General features: G+C 40.6%; 1 protein-coding gene across 6 annotated transcripts in view; it reads right to left on the bottom strand.

The window, feature by feature from the left end:
* The window catches only part of CAPS2 (calcyphosine 2), a 49287-nt gene that overhangs the window by 26029 nt on the left and 179 nt on the right, over positions 1–23079 (bottom strand). Inside the window, exons 1-9 of one of the 6 annotated variants that reach the window (XM_048501940.1) lie at positions 20634–20705; positions 11093–11201; positions 7702–7748; positions 6098–6143; positions 4754–4879; positions 2714–2746; positions 1816–2001; positions 1218–1340; positions 392–459 (exon numbers count right to left, since the gene is read on the bottom strand). In XM_048501940.1, coding sequence (XP_048357897.1) covers positions 392–459; positions 1218–1340; positions 1816–2001; positions 2714–2746; positions 4754–4879; positions 6098–6143; positions 7702–7748; positions 11093–11173 — 710 coding nt within the window. In that variant the 5' untranslated portion in view covers positions 11174–11201; positions 20634–20705. Of the gene's footprint in view, positions 1–391; positions 460–1217; positions 1341–1815; positions 2002–2713; positions 2747–4753; positions 4880–6097; positions 6144–7701; positions 7749–11092; positions 11202–18462; positions 18608–20633; positions 20706–23079 lie in introns of those variants that run through there. The other 5 variants (XM_048501941.1, XM_048501942.1, XM_048501943.1 and 2 more) reach the window with 5 other exon arrangements.

Here is a 23079-nt window from a genome sequence, read left to right as displayed (position 1 = left end):
TCCCTTCGGATGGGTCTTTTATGCATTCATTTAGCATTGATTTTATGCTTTATGATCTATGCTACCTTGAGGTCTATTGGACAAGTGGGATATACATTTATAAATCAATGATAAATAAGAGTACAATCCAGCCAAACAGAAAAAATCCAAACAATATAAATGTGAAGTGCTTTACTTTGGCTGCATTGTGCCTTAAATAATGTTCAGATTAATTCAGTCCTGTAAATCCATTTTATTAACAGCAAAGTGTTGGTTTTTTTCAGCACAAGCCATCTTCCTTCAAGTTATAACAGCAGATTCATAGGATCAAACTCTTTATTTCTTGCCCAGAAAAAAAAATACACAGAGCAGAACCCTACTATGTAGTTAATCTGATTATAAAGTATCTTACCTACATAACTGATCTAGCATTATTTGTTCTACTACAGTTTGTGTTTTTCTCTCTGCTACAACATCCTCCTGCAAAGCACAATAATTGGAAAAAAACATATAAATCAAGTTATTCAGAAAACATTGTTACCGATAAACTATTCCACATAATAAAACTTCAAAAATGGGATCATTTGAAGCACTTTATTAAAGGTACATTTTTGTTATAAAACTAACACAGGTAAAACTTATTTACAATGTTTCAGAAATTTGTAACCATAGCTCAGTCTACAGATACTCATTTTCACTCAGCTAGAGAAGAAAAGAACAATTTAAGTGTCTGTCATATATGTAAGCTTTATTCTAACAGGCAGGAAAATAATTTCCATTCCTTTCCCTTCCATTTGCTGTATCAAAAAATGATGACCTAACCTAATTTATTACAATGATAAATTTATAATCCATAAATCAACTAGCATGCATGCTAATTCATAATATGAAACTGAGTCCTATACCACTGTGTCCATTGACAGGTGCAATGTAGTATTACACTGTGAATAACTGATTTTAGATACTTATTGAAAACTAATAGTACACAAAATGTCAACAATACTAGCAAATTACATATGCTTTCCATTAAAATCAGTATTGTGTGCACCTAAATTAGAACAACACTGCATGGAGAGATTATGATGTTAATGCTATTCAGTGAGAAATTCTTTTTTACCTATCTACATCCTTATGCCAAAAAAGGTCAAATGAATGAATGAATGAACCTATCTATATCATAAACTGGAACACAACAGATATGTTCTAAATATTAATGCAATAATCCCCAGAAAACTTACTGCTTCCAGTTTCCTTAGGCTCTGCTTCATTACGTATGGTTTGTTCATATAGCCCTGTTGCAATTGGGCTTTTTCATCAAGGGCTGTCAATTCACCAACCATGTGATTTTCAGGCTGTAAATCCTATATAGAAATACAACATATTATTGAAATATGATTATTAACTACCATGATGCATTTGAATCAGTACCTTTGTTGATTTCATTTCAATTTTGTCTGTAAGTGCAGGAAGCATATGATAAAATTAATCTCTACATCTTCCCCAAACATCTTACGTCTTTCCTTTGCAATTACAGGCTTAGGTTTATTTATTTTTCTTAATCATGAATTTTTATAATTGCATGTCATATCTGTACATACTCTGAAACATGTAATGTATAGGAGAAGAAATCATGATACTTTATTGTGATTTTTTCCTCATAGTCCACACACAGACAACCCTGCATAGAGGCATTCACATGAAGACATGTACTGGAAAATGCCGATGATCTTCCAGATTTTTAAAATTGTGCTTCACAACTTATTCCAATGAGAATAACCTAAGCCCAATGTTTTCCATATGGTTTCTCTTTTTCAGATTACATCAGAGTATTATTACCTTTTGCTCAGTAATTTTTACTGGTAATACATGAGAATGGCTGTTTGCTTTCTTTTCTGTTGCTCTCTGAGAATATTGTTTATATCCTTCTTTCATTTCTGCTTCATATTGCTGATACTTCAATCTGTAAGAATCAGCAGGGAGAGGCAAATTTTCTGGAACTATATTTTGCTCCCACAGTGAAAGCTGAAAATGAAGAACAATCTGAAACATTCATTATAGCAAACCTTATTTTAAAAATACATTGCTGTTTTATGGGATATGGTTTAACAACCATTTGCTATTGTAAAATTAGTTGGGAAATGGTTAAGACTTGAGGACATCAGATGCTTGCCTGGTGTAGGGTTGGAATCCTGGAGAAAAACATGTCCTATCTTTTAACAGAGGCTAATGAGATGTTATTTACATTTATGTCCTGAAAAACTTAAACTCTCCATTTCCACACATTAAGTCTCTATTAACAGGTCAGAAAATTGTTCTCCGAGCCCGCTGGCAAACCTAGTCTAGTGGGAGTTCTAAAACCATTGTTTAGTTTTATAGATAGAAGGTACAGGCTGGTACAATTGGAAAAGGGATATTGAAAGATCTGTCAATAGCTTAACATAACCTTATACCAATTAAGGGAGGCAGACAGGTGAACCTGACAAAGTTGATAAGGAGTTCTATCAAATCCCACATGTCTACAATGCAAGTTAGGAACAATACATATGCAACTGTGAACTGAAGAACTTCTTCTAAAAGAGATGAGTACTTTTCATACTTTATTAAACACTGCTTTATTTTCCATTATGCCAAAGCAAAAATTGTTATTTCAAGTTACCAAAATTAAAAAAACTTCATATTTATAGTAAAAAATGGTATGAAACATTTTATTTCATTTACTTTTCCTGCACTGTACCTCATTTTTCTTCTGACCAGTTATTCTTGCTGTCTAGGTAACAGAAAGGAGAAAAACATAATTTTTAAAATCTCATTGAAAGAGTGTTGCTTACTTTGAACAACATTCTGCACACTGACATTAATTGACATAACTGAAGTTAATATAAGAAATGACTGGGTGAGGAAAATTATTTTAGCAAAGAATACTTTGAAATCAAATTTAAACTGTGACTTTGAAGAGGCATATTACGATATTAACATAGCAAGTCTAACTCACTCTCCATGATTCAGGCAAAACAGGGAGAAAGGAATCTTTAGTTCTCCAAATTTTAGTATGCACAATCAAAACTAACATGGATTCTGAATTATTTCAGTCATGGTCACTGAAATAAATGGCACTGACACATAATGCTTAACAGCTTTAAGCATGGAGGTTTCGGGACTGGTTATGACCGATGAAGTATAATGAATGCATTGGACTCTTTCTCCCTCTGTTCTCAGTATATAAAAGGGAGCAACCCTACAGTATGAAGGGCAGGATACAAAACCTTGATCAGTGTTTTTACAGTGGTAGTGAAAGTGTATAATGATGAGCAACATCACAAGTATCTAAAATCTTATTGAGATTTATTTATTTATTTATTTGTTTGTTTGTTTGTTTATACCCCACCCTTCCCCTAGGGACTCAGGGCAGCAACAACACCATAATAAAATCATAATAAATAGTTAAAACAGTTTAAAACAATAGGGCGACTTACATTTTAATAGATCCCACCCACCTCCCTCCCCCAGGAGGCCAGGAAAAGATGTTAACCTGGTTGGCCATCAGGGAAAGTCTAGCAGAATAGCTTCGTTTTCTGAATATTGATGATACCGCAGCCCAAAGCTCCAGACCAGCTTGGCCAGGGGGTGCATATAGATGTTAAAAAGCATTGGAGAAAGGATCGCCCCGTGCAGCACCCCATATTCAATGGGCAATTAACCTGGAACTCTCTTCCCCTGACATCATCCGCTGTCCCTGGTCTCAGAGAAATGAGGTCATCCCACTCAAGGCTGTCCCCCATACCCCGACATCGGCGAGGCGGTGGACCAAAAGGTCATGATCTACCGTGTCGAACGCTGCAGTGAGATCTAATAACACCAGCAGTGCCGAACTGCCTCTGTCTAACTGGCATGGGAGCTCATCCACAACAGCAACCAAAACTGTCTCAGTCCCATGACCAGAGCGGAAGCTGGACTGGAAGGGATCCAACACTTTGGTATCTTCCAGGAACTTCTGCAGCTGACTTGCCACTGCCCTCTCAATTACCTTACCCAGGAACAGAAGGTTCGATACTGGGCGGTAATTGGCCAAGTCCTAAGGATCTAAATTTGGTCTTTTAAGAAGGGGGCAGACCACTGCCTCTTTCAGCCAACCTGGGAAGGCTCCTTGCTCAAGAGAGCTATTGATAATATTCAACAGGTGTCTCCGTAGCTCCTCCCCACAAGCTTTCACTAGCCAGGAGAGGTACGGGTCAACAGGACAATTGGTAGCTCTAACAGCGGAAAGAAGCCTGTCCACCTGGGAGGGAGTAAGCAGGCTGAAATGGTCAACATTAGGACCAAAAGACGGTAAAGGGGCCTCCAGTTCTCTTATTGTATAAATCATGGCCGGAAGAGCCTGGTAGAAAGACATGGCCAGAAGAGCCTGATAGAAAGTCTGCAAAAAAAGCTCACAAATGCCTCACAGCTAAATGCCAATTCATTATTTTTAGGACCGATAGATGCGGTCATTAACGTTCTAATTTAAACTTGAAGCCAAATAGTTAGACTTTGCATTGCTTGGGCATAGTTTGTATAATAAAAAATACTTCAGTTATTTAGAAATACATAAACTAAGGTCCTACCAGAATTACTTCAAATTACAAAAATTATGACATTAATTAGCATTATACATCAAAGGTGAAAATACTTGTACTGTTTGACATCTGACAGTAATGTCCTAAAATCAGCAACTCAAGGCATTATTTGTTCTCCAGAGAGCATACTTGAAATTATTTCTAATTACAAACCACCTGACCTGTTGAATATCATAATGCTGGGCAGAGGGACTTTGCAATGGATTACCCCAGCCAGCAGTTGAAGATGAATATGGAGGACCAATATGAGAGTGCCTATTACTGTACGGGGAACAAAAATCTCCATCCTAAAGCAAAAGAGAACATTTATAAACGTTTAATGTTGAAATGTTTTGCTTTTATAAATTACTGGAAAAGATTAGTTATCTAAGAAATATATAGGTTCCAAAACATGCATTTTATTGGAGATAATACAGCCTGGGAGAACATGCACAGATAACCAAACAAGGCAAGTCTTTTATTCCAGGGAAGCTGATCATCTACAGCATTTTGTCAATTGGCAGCGGTAAGATTTTTATCACTCAACACGTTTATATCTTTCATGAAATGATCATTCACCCTAACATTACGTAGTTCAATTTTTCATTAAAAAAAGATTTTTCAGCTTTTACCTTGGACTATCCCACAAATTAAAAACCTAGGAATCTGCATCATAGAAAAACTGGAGAAAAATTTTGGTTGTACTTACCTTTGGACCAACATTACTACCAACAGTTTCTGCCTATTATAGAAGTCAGTAATTCATACCAAATTTAACACTAAAACATGTTACCACTTCTTTAGGCCTTCAGTCATTTTCGGGAAAAAACATAAACTGCTCTTACCAGTATAAAAAATAAGCATCCTTACTAGCAAAACTGCACTAAGGCAAAAGATGCTTGGCAGTTCCTACCACTGTTCTGCCCTTGGGTTGTCTTTCTCTTCCTGCATTGAACAGTGTAGAAAGTCAGTTAGACTCAATAATAATTTGCTTAGGTAGCCAAGGCTGAACATTCATTATTGAGAACTCCAGCTATAATACTAGAAATATCTTCTCAATGGGAAATGAGTTTCCTTCAAATTTCCATGACTGTTCAAGGACTTTTCTAGTTCACTTTGGGAGCCCAGTGTGGTTAACCTTACACCAACCAGAGTCTTAACAGCAGAAGAATAAAAACAAAATCTCACAGGACAAGGAAAGTGCCTTTAAAAGTTTAACTTATGTGTTTTATTTACACCAACCATGACAGCAAAATAAAAGAATGAAAATAATCAGTATCGAAATTCAGCTCAAACCATTATGTAAAGGGTGTAACCACACAGTAGTTAATTTATCACATTGGTGAACTCAGTAGGATAATTTTTTAATGAATTTAGAAAAATGAATGAATGAAAATAACTAGAGAATAAACTGCAGCATGGCCTCTAAATGTTGTTCCAATATTAATCTCTGTGTTTGGATTCTACACATGGACACATCTACAAACTTGTTAAGATTATTTGAATTAACAATTTATAATGGTTACCTCATCTTCAGAATCTCCCAGTTTCCCCAAGTCAAGGCACGGAACTCTGTAGAATATCACAAATCATAAAATGTAGCAAGCTTTCAACATTTCCCCTTATTTTAGATGCTTCCAGATGTTTTCCTAAACTGTTTTCAGAATGTGCCTACTAAGCCAACCCTGCTACACCCCATGTGCTCTCAACTCTATTTTGTTTCAGGAAGCAGAGACAAGATAAGCCATGAGATTGTTTTCACCCACAGAAGCAAGAGATACTGGAAGTTCAGGAGGGAAAGGGAGAAAGAAGAAAAGAATCTGAAAGATCTGTTTTTATTCCAATGTCAGAACACTTCAGCCAGTCCTGGTTAATTCTTTGTCACTCTCCACAACAGAAGCAGAAGCCAAATGTCATATGTTTCTATTGCTTATCCTCTATAAAAAAAGCATAAACTGAAACCAATTGGCCTCTTACAGTAATATATCTAATCCAATAATCACTTAGAAGCGGGACACTAATCTGACTGAAAATGGTACATATTTAGTCTTGCCAGTAACAGCTAAACTATTTATATGCACTAAGGATTTGGCAAAAGGCACCTGAGCATAATTTAACTCATTGAAGTAGAGACACTGATAAATTTAAGTGCCTGAAAGTGGGAAAGATGTGAAAAAACTGCTCAGCAATGCTCCATTGCTCCATAGTATTTCTAATCATACAACTCACAGCTCTTTCAAAAGTGCATGCAGCTCCTTACTCTGCAATCCTCCTTTTTCCTAGCCCTCCTAAATCTTCTCACTCACCATTCCAAAGGCTACCATGTTCCCTAGCCTTTCACTCAGTCCCAATCTCAAGTTCCCCATGGATTTATTTACATTGCTTTTAATGAACAAATTTGTTTCTACTGAAGTTCACAGGAATCAAAATCTAATAAAATGAAAAAGGTCAAGATAAAATATTTTATGGGGAGAGTATTTTCAACTGGAATTAGATCCAAGCATGATGGCAGAATGGACTGACTGTTCCTGACCCACCTCTGCTTTGGAATACCCAACCTTTTGGTGCCTATGGGCAACTTTGGAATTCTGACACATGGTGGTAAACACAACCACAAAATGGCTGGCATAAGATGAACACATTGTTTTTTAACAAATTCTTATTTACACCCAGCTTCAGTCATACAATCAGTCATACAATAAACATCGCTGTGCAGTTGTGGCAACTGCTCAGTCAATCAGATCTCCAGTGGTCAAACTAAAACCCTTCTAGGCAAAAGCCCTACCGGTCCCCATCCACTGTCTAAAAACAATTGGCAGACATCAGGAAAGGTGTTGCCAAATGCTATGTGGGGATTCCTCCTCTACATGTTCTAAAGCTTAGTCCCATGCTTCTAGGGATCTTCCACCTTTGGATAATGTAACAGTAAAAGTCATGTTCTGTCTCAAAAACGAGGAATTTTTCATTTTATTGGAACATGAACCCCTGAATTAACTGTACAAAAATAAATGACAATTTAAAACTATAAAGTGTTATAATTCTCCTCAATTCATGAATTCGTTCCTTCAGTTCATTGCTAAACAGACCTAACAGTGAAAAGTGTATTATAAAAAAAGGAACATAAACTTACTCTGCCGGTCGGGGACCATGGGTTGATTTTGAGCGTGGCTTCCATTGCTAGAAAAAAATAAAAGAGCTGATCATGTTTTATCTCTTCCATAACTCTCATAGTCTAATTGTTCAGAAACTTTCTAAATAAAAAACAATTAAAGACAAAATATCTTAAAATCAGGGACATGACGAAGGGTGCACTATGCAAATTAGAAACAAGGAAAGCTGCATCACACTGACTGCTCATATACTCCAATATCTTGCTCTCTCACACTATTACTCAATAAAGTATCCTCCATCCAGAGAAAAAAAGCGGGGGAAAGAGAAAGGGGGAAGAGGGAGAAAGGGGGGGAGAAGAGAGAAACAGGAGGAAGAGAGAGGAAGGAGGAAGGAAGTTTTGGTGGTAGGGGCAACAGTGGGTTCAGATCAACCCCCCCCCCCCACACACACACACACAGACTTACTTTCAGGTGAGTCGTGCTGCAGCTGGGAGGAGACTGGGGTTGGGGACCGGCCATGAAAAGACCCCGCTCCCTGACCTTGTCCCCTCCCCAGTCTCCTCCTGACCGCAACCCCACTCACCTGAAAGTAAGTTACCGTAATCTTAATTTTAAAGCAACTAGAGGCTTTTTTTCAGTGGCAACAGCATGGGGGAAGATTGTGGGCCACTTCTTTCTCCTCCCCACTTCCCCCCACCCCCCGCCACTGCCACAAAAGCCTCTGATTGCTTTAAAATTAAGATTAATTTATTTCCTGGAGGCAAGGCTGGGCTAGATCAGTCGGAGTGGGGGTTCTTCCTGCATCCCCTGCAGGAGTGCCTGGGGCTCGACCCCTCCCCCCTGTCTGTGTTTATGTGCTACTAGTAATTTGGTAGGGTATTTTTCAAAGAAAATAGGCTGAAAGTCTGACATACATTTGGAATTTGGTGAAACAGGGAATTTTCATGAGTGACAGCCATAGAATTTGAAGTCAGCATGTCTTTCTGGGTTAACCATAAGGAAGTGAGAAGAACTTCACATATCTATCATATCAATAACTGCTACTCCTTTTCCCTGTGAATCTATATTGCATTTGAAGGTGCTGTAACAACAGAATATTATAGAAATTCTGTGCTATACTTTGTTTCTGACTAATAGTTTTCCACAAACAAACTCATTTGTTCCCATAACTACTATCTGTGTTATCAGGACAAATTGATCCTTGGGCCTGACATGGAGCCACCACAAACTGAAAGAAAAGTCAGTGCTAGAGGGGACTGCCCCTTCATGGGGCCACCACCTGATCTACAGTTGATCAGCTACATCTCTAGGAGGGGCCCAAGGATCAACAAAGTTATTCTCTGCCTTGTGCAAAGACTTCCCTTTTTCAAGAGGCATGGATCAGCCTGCAGATATTAAGAACTGCCTTGAAAAAGACTTGAGAGGATGTCAGTGTGAAGTTCCCCAGGTACCTATGCTACACTGCAAAAGGGGAACTGGAGAGAGGAGAAAGAACTGGGTATGCTAAAAACCCTACTGTCTCAGACCATTTGAGACCCAGAGCAACCATGACAGTGGCTCCAGACTTCCCCATGTGTGTGTCCAGAAAAGAAGAAAAGGCAACAATTTAGAGAATGGTAGAAAAGTTAAAAAAAAACAAATCAAGGGACAAATCAAGCAACTGGCATTCGAGTAAACTTTTTAAGCAGGTAGGCTTAAAGGTAAATTTGCTGCAAGTAGGCACAACTGATGTTTAAAACAGCACACTGGCACAACTCACAAATAAATTTGCAGTTTCAAGTGACAACTGGAACATTTTCATCCAAGCACAGAAACATTTCAGGAAACTTCATACATCTGTAACGAAGAACTAATTTTCTCAAGGGGCAAAAAGGGAATTTGAGATATTCCTTGGACTAAGGTACTGATAACAGCTGCTTCTGCTAGTTTAGGAAAATATTGCTGGCACAAGACATACTCTAAAATATTAGAAGCCACTATATCCTGGGGCAAATCAGGAGTTTATGGAGAAATGACAGGCTCCTCAAACTGGAAGTTCAGATTAGAAGCATTAAAGCATACGTGTCATGCCTTGTTCATTAGTAAACATTCCTTACTAATGAACAATATATGAAACCTATGCTCTTCTTTTTTTCTGTTCTGTAGTTATAATGTAGTCAGAAGACCAATTGCATACTATACTGCTTTGAAGTAAGACTAAATGAGCTGTGCAGCTGAAAGCAGAATTATATACAGCATTTGGAACGTATGATTGACTCTCCTACAGAGTAATTTAGAAGTTATAAGCAGCCAAAGAAGACAATAAGGATTAAGGCTGTAGTATTAGGAAAAGGTAGAAGGTTGGAAGATATTTCTTTAATTGAAAATGCTCTCAAGGCTGAGTTTGGCCCCAGAAGGGAAAAAGACAGGAACTACTTTTTCCGAAATGTGTATTTTCCCCATTGGAGCTAAAGGTATAGAGCAGGGGGATGTCAATTTCAGTCAGGAAAATGGAACTGACACATTTTTAGAACACCAGTTCCATAACTCTGATCCATAATCCCCCCATTGCTGCTAGCTGCTTTTTGCAGCTATATCAAGGGATCATTACATTACACATTTCATTTTACTTGCATGCAAATCAAAAGTTCACAAGCCACGAGCACTGGCATATCTGGGGTTGGGCAAGCCAGGGCATGTCCCCTGAGTACTACTTGCCTGGGGCACTCTAGGCGCCCTTTGCAAAGGAAGCCACTGTGTATTCTCCTCCAGACTGCACCCTACCAGCCTCCACTTTCTGTCACCACTTGGACAGCTGGTCTACCCATGGCTGAAAGCAATGGGCAGACCTCGTCACTGAAGGCCAGGTCTACTAGTTTTTAATGGTGGGTAGATCATCTCTTTGGTCTCTACCCACTGTTAAAAGCAATAGGTAAACCTGGCCACCAGAGAGCTCACCTAACAAGATAGGGAAGTCCTGTTGGATTTTGGGGGGGGGGGGTGCAATTTCAGTGCTTGTCCTGGGCGCCATTTTCTGTAGATATGCCTTGGCCATCAGGCATATACAAATTGAATCTGCAGACCAATGATGGCGAACCTTTGGCACTCCCTATGTTATGGACTACAATTCCCATCAGCCCCTGCCAGCATGGCCAATTGGCCATGCTGGTAGAAACTGATAAGTAAATCCAGGTATAAAGGTTCACTCCCCTGGCAACATGGACAATGAGATATCACATAATACATTGTGAGTCATTTTCTAGTCACATGATCTCAGATTTCCAAAACAATATGGAGATGGTATCACTTTTAGCAATTTGTCCATACATATGTAAGTTTTCATATATATTCAAATAATGAAAGTATATTAAATTACTCTGATTTTTTAAAAAATTAAACATACAGTTAGCAGTAAACATACAGTAAACATACTTGACCAAGTTTCTTTTTTCTGGCAGACAGTGGTGGTTCTCCTTTTGGAGATGCAGCAACTCCTTTAATTTCTAAATTCATCTGAATTCTGATATTATTCAACAAAAAACTATAAAACAAAATCAAAAAAGATATAGCTGTGTTAATTAAAGCATGTAAGGAAAAGGAAGGTGAAGATTTAAAATAGATTTAAATTTTTAAAAAATCCTTTAAATGCTATTCTCTCCAAAAGCATTTAGTTAAGCACCACAGGTCTTTACTGTTTAAAATGATAGCATCTATCATATTTACTCAATTTTGTTTTCCATTCTTCACCAAAAGATATCAAAAAGCTAATTTCAAAGTTCAGTCTTGCAGACTGAATCTTTTGAAGATCAGATTTCTTTTTTTACATACACAGTGAATTTAATTATTCTGTGAAGTGCTTTTTTTGCAATCTTTCCTTACTCATTCAACAAATCAATGAATTCAAATACATAGAGGCAATACAGAGATCAACCCAGGTAAATAATAAAACCTTTATGAGCAATGTCAGAAATAAAAAAGTTGAGAAGAAAAGGTGATCAAAAAGAACAGGTGATCAGTTTGAAGAAATGGGGAAACGAATGTATGAGGAGGAACTATACATCCAGTCCTTCCAGGAGGTGGTAGGATGATCCTCCGTGAAATTCCCTGTACACATTTTAGGGTTCTGATGTGTTTCAATCTCTCTCTCACAAACACATGCACGCCTAATCCTAGGTTTCTATATGTATTGGCTGGCTTTTGTACATGTGGTAACTGTCATGTATTTGGAGAATACTGTGGAACAATGTTAGTCTGCAAGAATCCAATGTTTCCAAGCTGGAAAAAGGAAGATGATAGGGACATAAAGAACAGATGAAGAAAGGAAATACATGGATGCCTTCTTCTCTATCTCCATCTGCAATAATGAGCCTCCTCTTTATAGCTATCTCAGTGAGGATGGTTGACTAGAGTTAGTCACAATACCATCCACTGGACTATTGCACAAGTAGAGATCTGGTTCTGGTAAGAGGGTAAAATACAGACAGCAGGTTTTCCTGGAAACTTCTGTCTTGAAACATCACCTGTTTCTAAAGCCAAGAACCAAATTATGTCTCTGCTGTAAGCAGAAGCTATAACTTTGGTGCTGCAGCTAGACAAAGAAGAGACACAACTTGGGTAAGCAAAATATTTTATGGAGTCAACTTCTATTAGTGCTACTATTTCAAAGTCACACAAAGCTCTTCATTAAGCAGAAGAAATGAAGAACATTTTCAACTGCATCCACAATTTCACACCTGGTTCAGGAAAAGAGGAACTTGCTAATTTCTTCAAAGGTGATATATCAGAATCAGCTGCTTCAGCAGCAAGAATATAAACATCTGTTAATTCGAAAGCTCCTGCTGGAAAATACCACAGTCTCCTCAACAGTGATAATTTGCATTCCAGTGGTTGGTTTATTTCACTATTGAATATAGAAATGTTAATGATATTAAAGGCTATTGCAATTGCTCCACATACTGAAAGAGACCAGCAGAAATTTAATGTATAAATCTTAATGTCATCCATTCAAATGACTGATTTTATATTATACTACTTTAATGTCCTTTGATTATATTGTTATTTTTGTTTATTTACCATTGTTTCTCAGATCTCCTATATTATTATCCTAAGCACTTTATTATTAGTATTACTTATTGTATTTGTATCCTGCCTTTCTCCTGGCAGGCTCAGGGTGGCTTCCGACAAATAAAAACACAGTAAAATTTAAAAATTAAATAAGCTCCTGTTATTTATTTTTTTAAAGTGGAGGGGAGAAAAGTGGGTGGAAGAGAGGGAGCTCATTTGATGGTAAACCATTGCTGCCTCATCCATAGGCCTGGTGTAACAGCTCTTTTTTTCAGGCCATGTGCTATTACATCAAATCCCACAGAGCCTGGGTCTCGTCAGAGAGAGTGTTCCACCAGGCTGGGTTCAGGGAAGGGAAAGGGCACGAGGGAAAGGGTGTGACTGCTGGTGGTATAGCAGACCCCTAGTGGCAGTGCTCTGGAATACAGATGAGAAGTGATTTGGGTTGCAGCAAACAATCATGGAGGGTGAACCAGTTAGACCAGGGGTAGGGAACCTGCGGCTCTCCAGATGTTCAGGAACTACAATTCCTATCAGCCTCTGTCAGCATGGCCAATTGGGTAGGGGCTGATGGAAATTGTAGTTCCTGAACATCTGGAGAGCCGCAGGTTCCCTACCCCTGAGTTAGACCAACCAGACTTCCCCTGAAAATCAAGGTGATCCCCAACTTTCACTAGACCCTCCAACTTCTTTCCATCTGCCAAGTCGTCCTCTTTTTTAAATAGCAGCAGGACCTCTCCAGCAGGAGGCCTGGCTGTATTTGGAGGAGCAGGACGTAATTGAGACCTGCGGATCCTGTGTGATGTCAGCTTGACTCCTCTTAGGTTGCTCTGGAGATATATACCAACAGTGGCGAATACCCCAAAGTTTTTACATTGAGGTTACTCCATAATATTGAAGTCCTCCTTTTTGAGTCAACATGTCTTTATAGTTGTTTTTCAGTTCTGCTCTTTAAACTACCCAACTGATAGGGCAGAAGTATTAAATATGGTGTTTATGTTAATTAGTTATTGGGATTATTTGGATATATTAGTGGATATATTAGAAGAAGAAGAGGAAGTGTTTGGATTTATATCCCCCCTTTCTCTCCTGCAGGAGACTCAAAGGGGCTTACAATCCCCTTGCCCTTCCCCCCTCACAACAAACATCCTGTAGGTGGGGCTGATAACTGGGAATTAACTGGGAACTGGGAATTAGATTCTTAGGTAGATAACTGGGAGTTAGATTAGTAGGTAGATAACTGGGAATTAGATTATTAGAGTGGGATGTGATATTAGACCCCGGGATTTCTGTTGGGGAGGCTGGCATGGGGTTGGGGATCCCAGTGGTGATTGGGCAGGGGAGAGATATAGTGGTGGGACAAGGCCATATGAGAGAAGGAGGAAGAGATTCAGACAAGCTTGTCCTCCTTCTGACCTTTGTTCCATTCTGAGAAATGACTGTGGTAGGCCTAGGATTATGTACCCTTCTCCGTCACTGGTGTTGCTTAATGCCAGATCCATAAATAATTTGACTGCTACCTTGCGGGATTACTTGGTAGCATGCAATGTGGACCTGGCCTGTGTGACCAAGACCTGGGTTAGAGAGGGCAAAACTGTCGCCTTAAAAGAATTTGCCCCACCAGGCTTCTCGGTCCTTCACCAGTCACTGACTGTCTCTTTCAGGACAATCCCTGTGTCAACAATCCCTAGCATTTAATGTGTTGGTCTGGTGTGGGATACCATGGACAGTTTGGTTGTCCTGCTGATGTATCAGCCACCTAGCGTGCTGGTGGACAGCCTGTCAATACTGCTAGAGGTCATATTTGATTGGGCCTTGCAATACCCTAAACTTATAGTTTTGGGGAACTTCAACAAGTGGACTTCGCCTCATCATCACAAGCAGTGGACCTGGTGTCATCCATGGTAACACTGGGACTCTCCTTGGTTACTACAGGGCCCACACATCAAGCAAGCCACACACTGAATATGAACATTGAGATGGGGGTAAATGTGGTACCAATTTCTATAGAGTGCCATGATTGGATCACTTTGACCTGAGAGCTCAGGTGGATGTCAGTGTTCACACCTGTGTAGGCGACAGATTTATTTATGTTCGCCCATGGAGACTCATGGATCCATTGAGTTTCCAGAATGCTCTACAGGATCCAACAACTACTGGCGGTTGACTCAATGAGCTGGTGGAGGACTAGAATACCCGACTCTCCAAACCATCAACGTGATCACTCTCCAACATCCTCTCCGATCCTACATCAACATGGCCCCTTGGCATACCAAGAAGCTGCGAGTGATGAAGTGGGAACTGAGACAGCAAGAGCAAATTTGGTGAAGAATTCATTATGAGGCTTCCAGAGTATCTTATAGGACATTTTTGAAAACCTATGAGATGGCAGTCAAGGAAGAAAAGAAGAATCACTTTACTTCCTCGATGGTATCCGCTAGCTCACACTCGGCACAATTGTCCAAAGTAATTTGGTCTTTAATATCCCTACCTGTGGGATGTTAAACTATTGATTCAATCATTAGCTGCGAGGCATTTGTGAGCTCATTTGCAGATAAAATCTCCACCATGACCTTCCACCAACCATTATACAATTTAAAAAACTGGAGGCCCCTTGGCCATCTTCTGGTCCAGTTTTGCATCACTTCAGTCTGCTCTCTGAAGCAGATGTGACAGAGTGCAAGCAGCTTTGAGACCAATTCACTGTCATCTCGATCTGTGCCCCTCAGGGCTAGGGAAGGCCTGCCATGAGGTGGTACAGAGCCCCCTCGTGGATATCATCACTCCCTTAAGAGTTCCCAGAGAGGCTGAAAGAGGCAGTGGTATGCTCCCTCTTTAAAAAGCCATCTTTAGATCATGTGGATCTGGCCAACTACTGCCTAGTTTAAAGTATTTTGTTCCTGGGTAAGGTAGTTGAGAGAATGGTGCTGGAACCGCTGCAGGCATGCCTGAATGACTCATCAGTCTTTGATCCTTTCCAGTCCGGCTTCTGTCCTGGCCATGGGACAGAAACTGTCCTGGTCTCCACAGCAGACAAGCTCCAATTACAGCTGGACCAAGGTGGTCAGCGGTGCTTGTGTTATTAGATCTCACTGCAGATTTTGATATGGCTGACCATAATCTTTTGGTTCACTGCCGCACTGATGCTGGGATTCGAGGAATGGCATTGAAGTGGCTGACCTTGTTTCTCCAGGACCAGGGACAGCAGGTGACTGTTGTGGGGGGGGGGGGGTTCCAGTGACAGCCACAAGGGGTTATTCTCTCCCCAACATTATTTAACATCTATATGTGGCCCCTGGCACAGCTAATTTGGAGCTTTGGGTTGGGCTTTCACCAATATGTAGATTACACTCAGCTTTTTCTGTTGATGGAAGGCTGGCTAGCCATCGTCCTTGTGGCTCTGGCTCAGTGTATGAAGGCTGTGCCAGGTAATTGAAACAGAGCAGACTTAATCCATCAAACTTAATCCATCAAAGACAGAGATCCTGTGGCTGGGACAAGGAGGCCAGTGGAGGGTTTCCAGCTGCCTTGATTAGACAGAGTGACTTTAACATTCGTCACTTTCATCAACAGCCTGGGTGTGACCTTGGAGTCCTCTGTCTGCATGGAGACCCAGGTTGTGCAGACAGCAAAAGCCACCTTTTATTACCTTCACCAGGTCAGACAGTTCACCTCCTTACTTGTCCTGATCGCATCTGGCCTCAGTGATCCATGTAACGGTCACCTCCAGGCTGGATTACTGAAACTTGCTCTATGCAGGCATGCATCTAAAGTTAATCCAGAAATTAGGACTAGTCCAGAATGCAGCATTGAGACTCTTAACTGGAACTCCAGTGGAGGGTGCATATTACACCAGTTTTACACCAGCTGCACTGGTTGTCTGTACCAGATTGTCTTCCAAGTGTTGTTTTTAACTTTTAAGGCCTTGAGAAGTGTGGGACGCTCATTCCTTCCAGGCTGCATCTTCCTGTATTGCCTGCAGAGGACACTTCAGGTGTCTGATGGAAATTTGCTGGTGGTCCTTGGACCAAAGGACATCCAGTTGGCCTCAATCAGTGCCAGGGCTTTTTTACCCCTGGCTCCAGCCTGGTGGAACTCTCTGTCAGCTGACACCAGGGGCCTGTGGGATCTTAATCCCGCAGGACCTGTAAGACAGAGGTGTTCCACCAGGCTTCTGATTGAGGCCCTTCTGTGAGTAAGTATTTTATCTGTAGTAGCCAGCCTCCCACACCCATATTGATAACGGGTGTTATATATTGTTACCATTAGCATCATCTGAATTTTTGTTGGGCCATTCTGCCTTTCCCACTGTCTCTGTCTTCTCCCCTTAATAAATATTGGATAGCAGGGAGACAGAATTATTAGGCTTGGGGACAATTAATGCAACCATATATAATTGTTTTAGTTTTGCACTACATTGTACAGTTTACTTATGATTTTACAGTGCATTGGTTTTACTCTACTTTTGTAAGCTGCCCTGAGTCAGGCTACAGCCAGGAACTGGGTGGGATATAAATATAATAAAATAAATAAAACAGGGCCAAAAATACCCTGGCCCTAGCCAGACATCTTTTGGCGAGGGATCATCGGTAGATAGTTGTTCAGTGAATGCAGCACTCTTTGGGGGACATACTGGGAGAGGCGATCCTGTAGATACAGTGGTCCCAAAAGATTACAGCTTTAAAGCTATCCTTGAGAAGGTGATTTTAATGTACTATTTCTGATGTAATTGCTGTAACCTGAGTAGAGCCAATGGAATAGAGTGAGATGTACAGATATATAATAACCATGATATAAAGACAATAGAGCTGCTTATCATGTTAGTGCAGTTAGATGGATTGTCTTTTTTTTTGCCATCAAGTCACAGCTGATTTAGAAGAAGAAGAAGAAGAAGAAGAAGAAGAAGAAGAAGAAGAAGAAGAAGAAGAAGAAGAAGAAGAAGAAGAAGAAGAAGAAGAAGAAGAAGAAGAAGAAGAAGAAGAAGAAGAAGAAGAAGAAGAAGAAGAAGAAGAGTTTGGATTTATATCCCCCCTTTCTCTCCTGTAGGAGACTCAAAGGGGCTTACAATCTCCTTGCCCTTCCCCCCTCACAACAAACACCCTGGGAGGTAGGTGGGGCTGAGAGAGCTCCGAGAAGCTGTGACTAGCCCAAGGTCACCCAGCTGGCATGTGTGGCAGTGTACAGGCTAATCTGAATTCCCCAGATAAGCTTCCACAGCTCAGGCGGCAGAGCGGGGAATCAAACCCGGTTCCTCCAGATTAGATACACAAGCTCTTAACTTCCTACGCCACTGCTGCTCATTTACTGTGACCCTGCAGGGTTTTCAAGGCAACAAACATTCAAGGGTGGCTTGCCATTGCCTGCCTGTCATGACCCGGGTATCCCTTGGAGGTCTGCAATCCAAATATTTGCCATGGTCAGGGCTGAAAGTGTGTGACCGGCCCAAGGTCACCCAGCAAGATTCCATGATGCAAGCGGATATTTGAGTCTGACACTTTAACCATTACACCATGCTGGCTCTCTTGGTTGTCTTAGGACTGGTCTAAACCTATAGCAAAATCTGATGATAATGAGGTGGCAAAATGAACTGTACTATTTCAAACTACATATGAAGATTTATATTCATTTAAGTATTTTTTGCATGGAATAAATTTTATTACATTGCCTTTATGAAACATAGCTTGATTTTATAATGAATATTTATTAATCAATTTGTCTCAAGGCTTGCACACACTCACCTAAGGAATAAACAAGCATATCACACCATAGTCAAAACAAATCCATTGGGAAAAAATAGCTGATTGTACAAATTCATGCAGCAGCCACATCTGCAAATTTGTTGCCATATCTGCTTTAGCAGTTTAAAGAATAGTGGAGTCTGGCTCAGGTCAGATGTCTCAATAATCTAGAGTTCCTATGTGATGGACACAAATCTGGTTAATTGTTGGCCTCTCACACTCTTCTCTCCCCTCATACAGTGCACAGAAATAGATGATGGAAGTATTCAATTAATACTTTAGTTGTAATATCCAAATGCAGGTGCTCTGTTATTTTCTTTCCTAGTAACTCGGATTCTTAACCAGGCTACACTGGGGTTATGAATCCCATCCTTGGGAAAGATACTAAGATCAAACATTTAAGTCACCCTATGTTTTAACATCCTGTACAAGCAGAGTTAGTTGAAGAGTTTCATTTTTTACTCTTGGTGCCTCCCACAGGAGAGAAGGAATGGATGGAAGTGAGCACATGAACAAAACAATTGAGCAGGAGGTTTGTGGCTGCAATAAACTCTGATCTGTTTTAAATGTTTGAATTAAAAGGATTACATGTGCTTTTCTGCTAGTCCTGACAATGCATGAAGGTTCCAACACTATTTCTCAGTAGTGAATAGTAGAATATCTGAATTCTAAAAATCAATGGGTTTTTTTTTAGGATTAGGAATATCAGAGACACATGGAGGGGAAATATATCTAAGCCAGGGGTAGGGAACCTGCGGCTCTCCAGATGTTCAGGAACTGCAATTCCCATCAGCCTCTGTCAGCATGGCCAATTGGCCATGCTGGTAGGGGCTGATGGGAATTGTAGTTCCTGAACATCTGGAGAGCCGCAGGTTCCCTACCCCTGATCTAAGCACAATCAGGTCTGTGTTGTGTTGCCATTGCCTTTGGTACAGTTGAATACATACTAACTGCATTGATGAAGAATGTATGCTTGAACTATGGGACATGTTACGTCAGCAAACATATAAACCCACATTTGGTGGAGGAGGGCAGCATTTAAGTATTCTTGAAATAGTGACTCCCTAAGACAGAAAACAAAGGTACAGACTAGAATCTCCCCCTTATGATATTTTACAGTTTATTTGGAGGAAGATTTATTTGGGCAGCAGAGTATTAGGATACATACACACCCCTTTCACAATCCATTCTGCCACAATCTCACTCTGTAATTCAGGTTGTCAGAACCTCCAGCCACTGTCAGGGGCAGGGTTGCCAGCTCCAGGTTGGAAAATTCCTGGAGATTTGGGGGTACAGCTTGGGGAGGACAGGGACCTCAGTGGGGTACAATGCCATAGGGTCAATCTTCCAATGCAACCATTTTCTCCATGGGAACTGACCTCTGTAATATGGAGATGGGCTGTAATTCTTGAGGATCCCCAGGTCACACCAAAGGTTGGCATCCCTAATTCTGTTACATGTGCAGAGAAGACAGACCTAGATTGTACCTCCAACCACTCCTACTACCCTCGAAATGATATAGTGGCTGTTCATATGACATTTTCCATACAAGAGTGTACTCCACCCCTGCTAGTCAGGAAGATCACAAGATTTTGCTGTTATCTCGAGAATTTACTACCCAATTGTCATTCCTCAGGTGTACTTCCAGCCAATTAACAGTGGGGCCTGGAGCTCTCCTGGAATTACAATTGATTTGAAGGCTACAGTGATCAGTTCCCCTGGGGAAAATAGCTATCCTGGAGAGTGGACTGTATGGCATTATACCTCAATAAGCTCCCCCCACCCCCAGCCTCTAGAAATTTCTAGCTTACAGTAGGCAACCCTACACATACACAATTTTTCCTGAGACCAGTGTAGACCTGTTTAGACAAAACATCCCCTGTGAAAGAAATTCACTCTGTTCCCTGGGAAGGCCACCACAGCGCTATTCCTCATGAGGGATAACCTCCCCACCCCCTCCCTCACCTAGTCTGGCAGATAGTATCTTATGTACACACCGACTCCACTTTCTTGCGCTGTGCAACTGTTCTGTCTCCAAGCCTTAGAAGTTGAAGCTTGTTGCTAGGTAGTTAAACCACTCCAAGCAAAGGGGGGTAGGGGTAACTGCCGCGTCCTTTAAAACATGTTCTTTCAAATCAAGTGCCTTTACAACTCTCAAAAGTTTATCCTACCTCTTGCTTGCCTTTTGTAGTTTCTCTCCGGTGTTTCACATTGTTAATTTCCGCCCACCCCCTCAAGTTGGTTGCGTCTAAGTAAAGTGGGAGGGGCAGTTGAACAGTTGGAGGGGAAGGAATGTTTGTATTAGGGAGTTTGCTTTTCCTGGATTTTGCAAGGGGAGGGTGAGAATAGGGGGTTATATGTTTGAAGTGTTGTTAACTTTATTAGGCGCCACCAAAAGATCAAGAGTTAACTCAGAAATAAAGGCCTTCAATAGCTCATATTAGATCAAGCATCCAGAATAACACAACAGGGAGCGGGGCGGGGCAAAAATCGCAATTGCTTGTCCTTTTTGGCTCTTCCCTCCCACAGGCAGCCAGTTTCGAGGCTTTACCTCGTAGGAATAAGGTTCAAAGTGGAGGAGGGGTTTGCCTCTGACCTCCTGGTCCCCAGTCCTCTCCAGCCTCACCCGACAAAAGAGGAAAGTGCAGGAAATAGCTCAGCTGCTCTGGAATAACGTGGCTTATTCTCGTTCCCATTTGATCACGCTTCCGACCTGAGAGAAACGCTTTAGAAAAGGTCTCTGTTCCAGCACCTAAACTGTCATAAAAAGGCTTCATTTTCCTTTCCCATTTCTTAAAAGCCAGACAAAACACCCCCCCCCCCCCCCCGTTGCTTCCCTCTTACTCATTTTAGGCATACTGGTTTGAGTTAGGCTCAATAATAATCCAGCTGGCTTCCTTTCTCCAGCTCTCCCCCCTCCTCAAGTCCTGGGTATGAATCAGGTGCAAACTGATTGAACAAGACATGTGTGCCTAGATTAATTTTGCCTCCCAAGTACAGTATGTTTCACATGAGACACGTTAAGGTGTCCTCTTAAAATTTTAACTTGTGACTGAGGCAGAGAATAACACTTTTTTAGAAGTGTGAACTGATGTAGATGGTTTACACAGATGGATTAGGTCTGGGGTCCCCACCACATGTATACTTTTTTAAAAAAAAAACCCTCACATTTCCCTTAATGTTTTGGATAAGAATTGGATATCACTGTTAAGGAACAGATGAAATGTGGAAGAAATTTATTTTAAGACCGAGCAAATATCACTCAGACTCTAATCCAAATAGTTGTGTTTATTGATTTATATTTCTTCAAAGGTTTATGCTCAGAGGCAATGTCTGAAAATATGTTTGGTTTTCTTATTTAACTGTTTCAAAAGTGTAATTATTCATTATTAATAGATCATGTAAAAGTGTAATATTCATTAACAATTATTGGAGGTCAACACAATTTATTCTATTGTTGAAAAGAGTTGTTGATTATATAAGTATATATAAAGAAAAATGTGTAGACAATATTTGGTGGTGTGTCATTTTTGGGCCCTTTTTTAAAAAGGGGGGCTGCAAGAAGACTTTTCATATTGCTCCCTTATACAGAAATTTTATTGTGTGATCTGTTCCACATGATTGTCATACAGCTCTGTGTGTGTGTGTGTTTTACTGTCAATTCACAACTGACTTATGGTGACCCTGTAGTTTTCAAGGCAAGAGACTCAGAGGTGGGTTGTTATTGCCTGCCTCTGAGTCATGACCCTAGTATACCTTTGAGGTTTCCCATCCAAATACTTGCCAGGATCACAGCAGAGAGTGTATGACTGGCCTAAGGTAACCCAGCAAGTTTCCAAGGCAGAGCTGGGGGGGGGGGGGGGGGGTTCAACCCTGGGTTTCCCAGATCCTAGTCTAACACCTTAACCACTACACCATGCTGGCTCTCTTGATACGACTAATACAATTAATGCATGTGTGCATAAGTAACACAGTGAGGAACAAAAGCTTATGGAACTTAAAAGCACATAGTTGAGAGAAAAACTGTTCAGTATGGAAGTTACTATAGTGGCAGATTGGGAAATTGACTGGGGAAATTATCAGCTTAAGTGGCAAGTGAGAAAATAAGCTTTTGTGGTCAGGTCTACTTAAGGACTCGTACCTATTTAAAACCACTGCACTTCTTAGCAATACCAGGACAGCTACATTGCTATATTTTAAGGAAGGTGCAGTTATAATTGTCATGCAGTGCATACTTTGTTCATTAAAAGATAAACGAGACTGACTTGTATTTTTGAGTTGATATTATGGTAAAGTTATCTAAAAGGTAGGTGTCAGATGTCTAGGTAGCAGCACTATTTTCTTAGACATATTGCTGCATTCTGTATGCGTTCAGAGGTACTGATGGACCATTTAAAAATATTTCATGTGCCATCATCGAACTGTGGATGAAAGTATCCCTTGGTTGGCTCAACACATAATCATAAGAACGATTGGAAGAGACCCAGACGTGTGACTATAACAGGCAGAGGGGGGAAAGTGGGGGAGCTCATCCCCACATCCTTCATTTTCAAAGGCAGTGAGGGGTTCAGTGCTCCGGCCGACGCCTTGTTTCCCTCGGGCCGCGCTTCCACGGTT

Source organism: Sphaerodactylus townsendi, linkage group LG06, assembly GCF_021028975.2.
Source record: "Sphaerodactylus townsendi isolate TG3544 linkage group LG06, MPM_Stown_v2.3, whole genome shotgun sequence".
Taxonomy (NCBI): Eukaryota; Metazoa; Chordata; class Lepidosauria; order Squamata; family Sphaerodactylidae; genus Sphaerodactylus; species Sphaerodactylus townsendi.
Note: the sequence above shows the minus strand (reverse complement) of the source record. Positions and strands in the feature narration are given on the sequence as shown.